General features: G+C 42.9%; 1 protein-coding gene across 2 annotated transcripts; it reads left to right on the forward strand.

Moving 5' to 3' along the window:
• The first annotated feature begins 298 nt into the window (after positions 1–298).
• On the forward strand, positions 299–6,188 carry LOC4337686 (phosphoinositide phospholipase C 2). 2 transcript variants are annotated; one of them, XM_026025687.2, is made up of 9 exons: positions 299–409; positions 543–991; positions 2,468–2,664; positions 3,498–3,633; positions 3,728–4,200; positions 4,309–4,426; positions 4,784–4,933; positions 5,061–5,147; positions 5,558–6,188. In XM_026025687.2, the coding sequence occupies exons 2-9, from the start codon at positions 650–652 to the stop codon at positions 5,849–5,851; spliced, it is 1,797 nt and encodes a 598-aa protein (XP_025881472.1). In that variant the 5' UTR covers positions 299–409; positions 543–649; the 3' UTR covers positions 5,852–6,188. The 2 variants fall into 2 exon arrangements, with proteins under 2 accessions (XP_025881472.1, XP_015640813.1); XM_015785327.3 differs by having other exon boundaries at positions 337–991.
• Positions 6,189–8,249: the final 2,061 nt, after the last annotated feature.

An 8,249-nucleotide genomic window follows, 5' to 3' on the forward strand; every position in this document is an offset into this window, starting at 1 on the left:
ATAGGAGGCATCCGTGCATGCACAGTGTGGTGACCACTGATGACTGATCGACCAGCAGGTTCATTGGCCTCATCTCTAATTAACATTTTCCCTGCCTGCTAGCCTGCAATTCCACTAGCAAGTCAGTCATTGGTGTCCTCACAAAGCACACAAAAGTAACTTTCAAATAGTCTTGTGTGTTAGTTGGTCCTGGGTTAGAAAACACATTGACACAACATGCATCTATCAAAGAATTCAAGGCATGCAACCACTCTACATGCCCTGTCCCCATCCACTGTTCCCTTTTCTCAACGATTTTTTAGCATTAACATGCCTATATGTGAATGATCCATATTGCCTTTAGCCCTTTATATTGCATATATTGGTCATGCACATTTGGCACTGCCACACCACTTGGGCTAATGCAGCGGTTGTTTTCTTCTACCTCATCATCATTCTTATATATCTAAGTTACCATGTCGATCTGTTCCAAAATATAAGGGATTTTGACGATATATCTGATATATAATTAATAGATTCTCTCGCTATGTGTATATATATAGCTAGGTAGCTGAGCAAGCAGCTGGTCATCACGGATCAAGAAGAAGATTAGCTTAGCTAGCTAAAAAGTAAGTAGCCGTGCGAAGTCGCCGGCGGTGATCAGCCGGCGATGACGACGTACAGGGTGTGCTGCTTCCTGCGGCGGTTCAGGGCGGCGTCGAACGAGCCGTCGGAGGAGCTCGGCGACGTGTTCCAGGCGTACGCCGACGGCGGCGGCGGCGTGATGGGGGAGGAGGCGCTGAGGCGGTTCCTCCGGGAGGTGCAGGGGGAGGCCGCCGGCGGCGGCGACGACGAGCTGGAGGCGACGGCGAGGGAGGTGATGGCCTTCGCGGCGGAGCAGAGGCTGCTCAGGAAGGGCGGCGCCGCTGCCGCCGGCGGCGGGCTCACCGTCGAGGGCTTCCACCGCTGGCTGTGCAGCGACGCCAACGCTGCACTGGATCCTCAGAAACGGGTACGTACTTAATTTACGTGATTAGTTAGCTAATTAAACTCGTAATTAACACCTAATTAATCATGATTATGCATGGATTCGACGATCTCTTCCTCCATCATATAGCTTAATTAGCTACTCTTGTGTTCAATAGATACTACTATTAACAAATGAGTGTGAAATCAATCTGTAATAATAATAATAATAATAATAATAATAATAATAATAATAATAATAATAATAATAATAATAATAATTGATAATAATGCTCCTCCTATGCTTTTCCTTTTTTTTTTACGGAAGAATGTAGAGTAGGCTTTACCTTATAGTCATTTCATTAATAGAAATGAGGTTTACAGATTACATATTAGGTGTGGGAATCATCAGAGAGAAAAAAAGAACAAAAAGCAGAACAAACCAAAACAGAAAAAGAGATAATTTACAGATATATGTACATGCCTATGTTCTTCTATAGAAACTATATCCCAGTTACTTATTATGCGTATATATATAAGGAATTAATTCACATTCAGGAGCAACTAGGCAAGGCCTTCATCGTCAGATACTGTACATGGATAATCATACAGAGGCTAACCATGGCCATGCAACCTAGGGACCATGGATGAGCTCTCACAAGCGCCTCCAAAACAAAAGAAGATAAGGTCCCTAGTCATATGAGAATGGAGAACAGGTCGATGATATTGGAATAAGTGAATTCCCGTCTTTCATTATCAGTCTAAATTTTTTATTCAAACCAATTGACGCATGCAACTCAATATAGTATCAGTCCCAAGTTTAAACCCTAGTTGGCATATAATTAAATAAAAAATACAACATATTTCTATCTGAGGTTTGAGGGGACCTCGTGTGAAGGGAAGTGTTGAAATATAAGTGAATTGTCCGTTTTTCTTCATCAGCTTAAACTTTTGGGTTAAACTGTTCGGGATGTATTACACAATAGTGAAAAGAATCTGTGTATACAACTCAATGGTGTGAAGGAGAAATTGGTCGAGTCTATAGAGGGGTCGGTGCGTACAACTCAATCGTGGGAAGTGAAGAGGAGGTCGGTGTGTACAACTCAACAGTGGGAAGTGAAGAGGGAGGTTGGTGTGTACAACTCTATTTTTTTAGATAAAGACAACTCAATTAATAGTGGGAAGTAGGGGGGGGGGGAAGGAGGGGGGGATCGGTGTGTACAATTCAATAGTGTAGAAGGGGAAATTCAGATGAGCATGTTGCTGCCCATGCGCAGAGCTACGAGAAGACTGCTTTTGCGGTTTCGCCTAGGACACATGCCATGTGAAAATATCAAGTCCTTTCGGTGAGCGAAGGACCGAAGTCCTACATAACTTTTTCCCTTGTTTGGTACTCGATAAACCAAAACCAAACCGTAAAAACTGAATATATATTCATGTAAAAAAATAATCCTCGCTATACAAATAAGTTGAAAGATATAGCTACAAAATAAGCAGATGTCTCTCTATGTTATGGGTGCAGGTATATCAAGACATGGGATTGCCTCTGTCACACTACTTCATCTACACGGGGCACAACTCATACCTGACGGGGAACCAGCTGAGCAGCGGGTGCAGCGAGGTGCCCATCGTGAAGGCCCTCCACGACGGCGTCCGTGTCATCGAGCTCGACCTCTGGCCCAACGCTGCCAAGGACGCCGTCGAGGTCCTCCACGGCAGGTGATCCGCTCGATCAACCACCATCCTACCTTCCTCCAATCTCCATTGCATCCTTAATTTCAATTCACGACAGATTTTTGCTATACGACACTAGTCCCTTTGTCCACAGATTTTGAGCAATTTTACCCATCCTATATTTATACCTCGAGGTACCACATTTTGCACATAAAATTTTAATACCTTGGATATCAACTTTTACACTATAAAGTACCTCGAGGTACCCAAAAATTGGTACCAAATATTGGACGCTAAAATTACTCTAATTTTTTGTTTTAATTTTCCATTTCAATCGTCCTCTCATGTAATTTCATCATCTACTACTCATCCTAACTAGGCGATGAAAATCGTGGTATGAATTTTATCTTAATTTTATTATATTCTAAAACATTAAAATACTCATATTTTTTGGATGAAAGTAGCTGTTAACTATGTTAATTTGTGAAATTTATGTTCAATATAACAGTGCCTATGATTAAAAGTGCATTAAAATTAAAAAAAAGGTTTAGTGGCCATCCTAGCCGTTGTGTATTTGCTGATGGGTTGTCCTAAATTAATTAATTAGAAAACCAAATTAACTACTGCAGATTCAACGAATTAAATTAAATTAATGAAATGGAAACAAGACCAAACTATGGACCTATATGGGCCAAAATAAATCTACCGGCCCGTCATTAGGAGATAGAGTAGGCCCATGGGCAATGAGGTGGCCCATGGGCCGCGTCCATCACCGGCCTGCTTCACGACGCCGCCGCGCGCGCCGCGACCCGTCGGCTTCAGCTCACCGTTGCCAGCCGTCGCCGGAGAAGAAGCTGACGACGATTTCGCTCCCGCAGGACGCTGACATCGCCAGTGGGTCTGATGAAATGCCTTGAGGCCATCAGGGAGTACGCGTTCGTCGCCTCCCCTTACCCCGTCATCCTCACCCTCGAAGATCACCTCACTCCCGACCTCCAATCCAAAGTCGCCAAGGTGAACACGCATTTGCCATCTCGATCACCTCACCTTCTTCTTCCTCCATATACTGACAATGGCGGCATCGATCGATGGATTTTCACTCGCGCAGATGATCAAGGAGACGTTCGGTGACATGCTCTACGTCTCTGAAACTGAGAACATGGCGGAATTCCCTTCGCCGGACGAGCTCAAGGGGAAGATCATCGTGTCGACGAAGCCGCCCAAGGAGTACCTCCAGACCAAGAACGACGCCGACGCCGACGAGGCCGGCGTCTGGGGCGAGGAGATCACCGACGACAAGGTGGCGGCGACGGCGATGACGACAGAAGAGAAATGCGCGGCGGCGGAGGAAGCAGTCGCCGCCGCCGCCGTCGACGAGGAGATGCAGGAGGCCGAGACGGACAAGAAGACGCAGCACGGGGTGGACAACGAGTACAGGCGCCTCATCGCCATCCCTCTGACAAGAAGAAAGCACGACATGGATCAGGACCTCAAGGTCGATCCCGACATGGTGACGCGCCTCAGCCTCGGGGAGAAGGCCTACGAGAAGGCCATTGTCACCCATGGAGCTCACATTATCAGGTGATTTCAGCTTTAGTAACATGACAGGTTTAGTTTGCATGTACAGCTTATTCTGAACTGAACTCTGTGTCTGACAGGATTAGTGTTCTTGTTCTTGTTCTTGTTCAGGTTTACGCAGAGGAAATTGCTGAGGATATTCCCTCGGTCGACGCGCATTACGTCTTCGAATTATAATCCTTTGATGGGTTGGAGGTATGGAGTTCAGATGGTTGCAGCAAACATGCAGGTAACTAGTGCAATTTATGTTATTTCTGTCACACTATTAATAATGGTCTTATTCTGCATGATAAGCACATGAGTCATCATGTTTACTTTTTCAGTTCAGCATTGCAATTGTGTTACATATAGTGGAGTGGTATTCTATTTAACAAATCACAACTTAGTTTGAACTAGTGAACTGGGATATCCTCTTGCAGAGTTGCAGTATAAAAGGATTGTAGCAAGGAAACATTTTTTGTGTCTTTTTCTAAAATCAGGTCTAGCACAAGGAAAGTACTGAATAGTTTTTAAAAAAAAGGCTTTGTGAAGATACATAATAGTTCACCCACTTTGATCTGAGCTATCTGCTACCATTCATGTTCAGGGCCATGGAAGAAAGCTGTGGCTGACTCAGGGGATGTTCCGAGCAAACGGCGGTTGCGGTTACGTCAAAAAGCCTGATATTCTGATGAACAACGATCCAGATAAACTGTTTGATCCTACATCCAAACTACCAGTAAAGACAAGACTAAAGGTAAACTGGACAAAAGCTAAATTTCCTTTTATTACCGGAAGATCCCAAATGTGCTACTACTATTTTTCATATCTGCTACAGTAACTGAAAGTCTGTAACCATTGTGTCAATGCTACAAAATCTGAAGGTGACGGTGTACATGGGAGACGGATGGCGATTCGACTTCCGCAAGACACATTTCGACAAATGCTCACCCCCAGACTTCTATGCAAGGGTTAGCATTCTGATCAATCTCATGTACTACTTCCGTTTTTTAATAGATGATGTCATTAACTTTTAGACACATGCTTAACCATTCATCTTATTCAAAAAGTTTCGTAATTATAGTTTATTTTGTTGTGAGTTGTTTTTATCACTAGAACTACTTTAAAGCATGATTTATATCTTATGTATTTGCAAAAAAAATTAAATAAGACGAAGATCAAACGTGAGCCCAGAAGTTAACGACGTCTCATCTTTTAAAAAACAAAGAGAGTACTACATATCTAACAAATTAATCGATTACCTAAGATGTACTGAAACTCTGAATGAGCTGTACACAGAGAAGCAAACTCTGAATGTTCAGTTCAGACTTCAGACATGGCAAATGGCTGACAAGAAAAGAAAAACTGAAAACTACTGCAGGTGGGTATAGCCGGAGTAGAAGCAGACACGAGGATGGAGCAGACGAAGGTGAAGATGGACACGTGGATTCCGGCATGGGATCACGAGTTCGAGTTCCCGTTGAGCGTGCCGGAGCTGGCGCTGCTCCGGGTGGAGGTGCACGAGTCCGACAACCACCAGAAGGACGACTTCGGCGGGCAGACCTGCCTGCCGGTGTGGGAGCTCCGGCGAGGCATCCGCTCCGTCAGGCTCTGCGACCACCGCGGCGAGCCCCTCCGCTCCGTCAAGCTCCTCATGCGCTTCGACTTCACCTGACTACTCCATCTTCTTCTTCATCATCGTCATCGTCTTAGTAGTAGTAGTTCCATGTATGATATCATGAGGGATGAAGCATTGATCGTACTTTCTCCGTCCCGAAATATAGCAATGTAGGATTAGATGGAAACATCTTAATACTACGAATCTGGATATGTCCTATCTGGTTCTGGTTTGCTATGTTTTAGGACGAATATAGTACATAAAATTTTAGAAGTTTTGTTTTAAAAAAGAATAAATTTTGTGCGAAACGGAAGGTGTGATTGTACATTTTGTACGTACATTGTTTGTTGTTGATTAATAAACGTGTTAATAAAAGAGGGAAGGATTCTTTTAATTTCAAGGTGTTGCCATTGATTACATGTTGGTGTTGAGCCACAAATCATTGTTAGGAATCACTCACAAAGGCCAACTAGGTAGGTGTTTAATTATTTTCATGTTTATGTACAAGACCTCTAGCTTTCAATATGCTGTGCAATTGTCTTTGATCTACAAGTAGCCAAGTCCAAGATAATTTGGAATTCAATTCAATGTTGAAGCTACATCCATGCCTGGGTAATGGTTTTTTTTTCTCCCATGTAGATGAGGTTGACCACGCGTCGATAAGACTAAGTCCAAGTTTAATAGTATTAATCTTGAGGTTTCAAAACGTAAGTCAAAGGGAAGATAGTTGCTGCATAAAATTTATGAGGACAGGAAAAGATGAATGTTTTTAAGGCGATTCTAGCGTGTGGTAAAGGTCATTTAGGACATGGTTTTGGATTTTTTTTAAACAAAGCAGAAATGTCAATTGTAAGTTGTCTAAATTCTGGAATTCAGCAGTAAGCACATCGGGCTATCTGAGGGAAGCTGGATTAATTATCTGACATGAATATTGAGGCCTCAAGATAGCTGGTAAAAAATGATGTTTCTATGAAGTGACAGATCATTTATTAAGAGCAGAGGATGTTGTGATGTACTCCTACTCCTATTATCTGAAACGAAAAGTTGGTTTAATTTAGAGTAGAAGCTGATCTGATGAAAAGTGACAGATCATGGAAAAGAAAGAACTCATATTTGCAGTTGCAGTACCATTCAATTTTACGGTTTCAATGTCAAATTTCAGCCGGCTCTTGACTTTCTGCATGCATTGAGCCGGTCAGACATGGCATGCTGAAACTGAATAGAAGAAGAAGAAGAAGACAACATTGCCAGCCAGAGATAATGCTAATCTGCTACTGCTACTTCATCTTCTCATGAAAAGTGGTATTAATATAAATTCATCTTCTGCGGAGACTTGGAAGATGTATTAATTGTCGGTACCAACCGTTCTCAACTCTGAAGTTGATGTGTTCCGCTGCATCCCCACCACTAATTCATATGAACTCCATTTTCATCGGCCAATCTTGAATCTTCCATCCATGTTGAAACTGTGCTTCCTGTGAGGTAACACAGCGGATTAGTCATGCGAGATAAGCAGTTCATCAGAGGATTAGTCATTTCTTCAGTACAGAAGGTTTTTCTGAGTCAGGTTTCTGAATTTTCCAGTGAAGAAGAGGATGTCCACCCAATTTCTAGAACCTGAAACCATATTCTGACGGCTGTGTGCACTCTTTGGGTGCAGAAGCCGGAGGTGCTCCCAGAATAATTGTATCACTTGATAGAATTTTACTGAGATTAATAAAGCTTCCATTATCTAAAAAAAAATATTCTGACGGCAAAGTTCCAACGATCCTGACGCGGCTGGCACACCAATTAATGGCCCAAAATATCAAGATTCATTCATAGCCTATTAGCCTTGAGAAAAAGGATTCCATTTGCCATTGTTAAGATGACAAGTAGAGACAGCAAGTGGCACTCATAACGTGTAGAAAGGATTCCTGCCTGGATCATGAGAGATTCCAACCAAGACTGGTTGTAGTGCCTGTAATTGCACGCAATTCAGGACCAGTATTACTCTGACCTGCTCTTCATTCTTCAGACTCCAGAATTCTCATGCACGTTAATTCTTGGGTTAATCCTGCTAGCTGCCTAGCTTTGTATAGTACTCATGTATTAATATGCTGTGCTGGGGTTCATCAATACTACTTAGTATTGAGTGAGATGCTTGGACAAAATAATACTTAACCAACTACTCCATAACTAACTGTCTTGACATAAATGGAGGATCATTCAGTGTGAGTGGTGAGTGAGGTGTGAACGAACAGTGGGAAACGATCAGAGAAACGAAAGCAACATCCACCATCCATAATCTGAATCTGTCACCATTCATGTGTGAATCGAAGAGCAACAACAACAACCCGGAATTGAAAGACACCCAAGGAGCAGATTAGCCATCCTGCCCCCATCGATCGATCCTGTATTTATATACGCATATGTACAGTACAACATGCAAGATACCTGCATATCTGTATTCTAC

The sequence above is a fragment of the Oryza sativa genome, chromosome 5 (assembly GCF_034140825.1).
Source record: "Oryza sativa Japonica Group chromosome 5, ASM3414082v1".
Lineage (NCBI taxonomy): Eukaryota > Viridiplantae > Streptophyta > Magnoliopsida > Poales > Poaceae > Oryza > Oryza sativa.

Excerpts from the sequence above, each read along its gene's own strand:
- LOC4337686 (XM_026025687.2), top strand. The coding sequence starts at position 650 with ATGACGACGTACAGGGTGTGCTGCTTCCTGCGGCGGTTCAGGGCGGCG. Across the intron at positions 3,634-3,727 it reads TCCAATCCAAAGTCGCCAAG|ATGATCAAGGAGACGTTCGG; the intron begins GTGAACACGCAT and ends TCACTCGCGCAG. Across the intron at positions 4,934-5,060 it reads CAGTAAAGACAAGACTAAAG|GTGACGGTGTACATGGGAGA; the intron begins GTAAACTGGACA and ends CAAAATCTGAAG.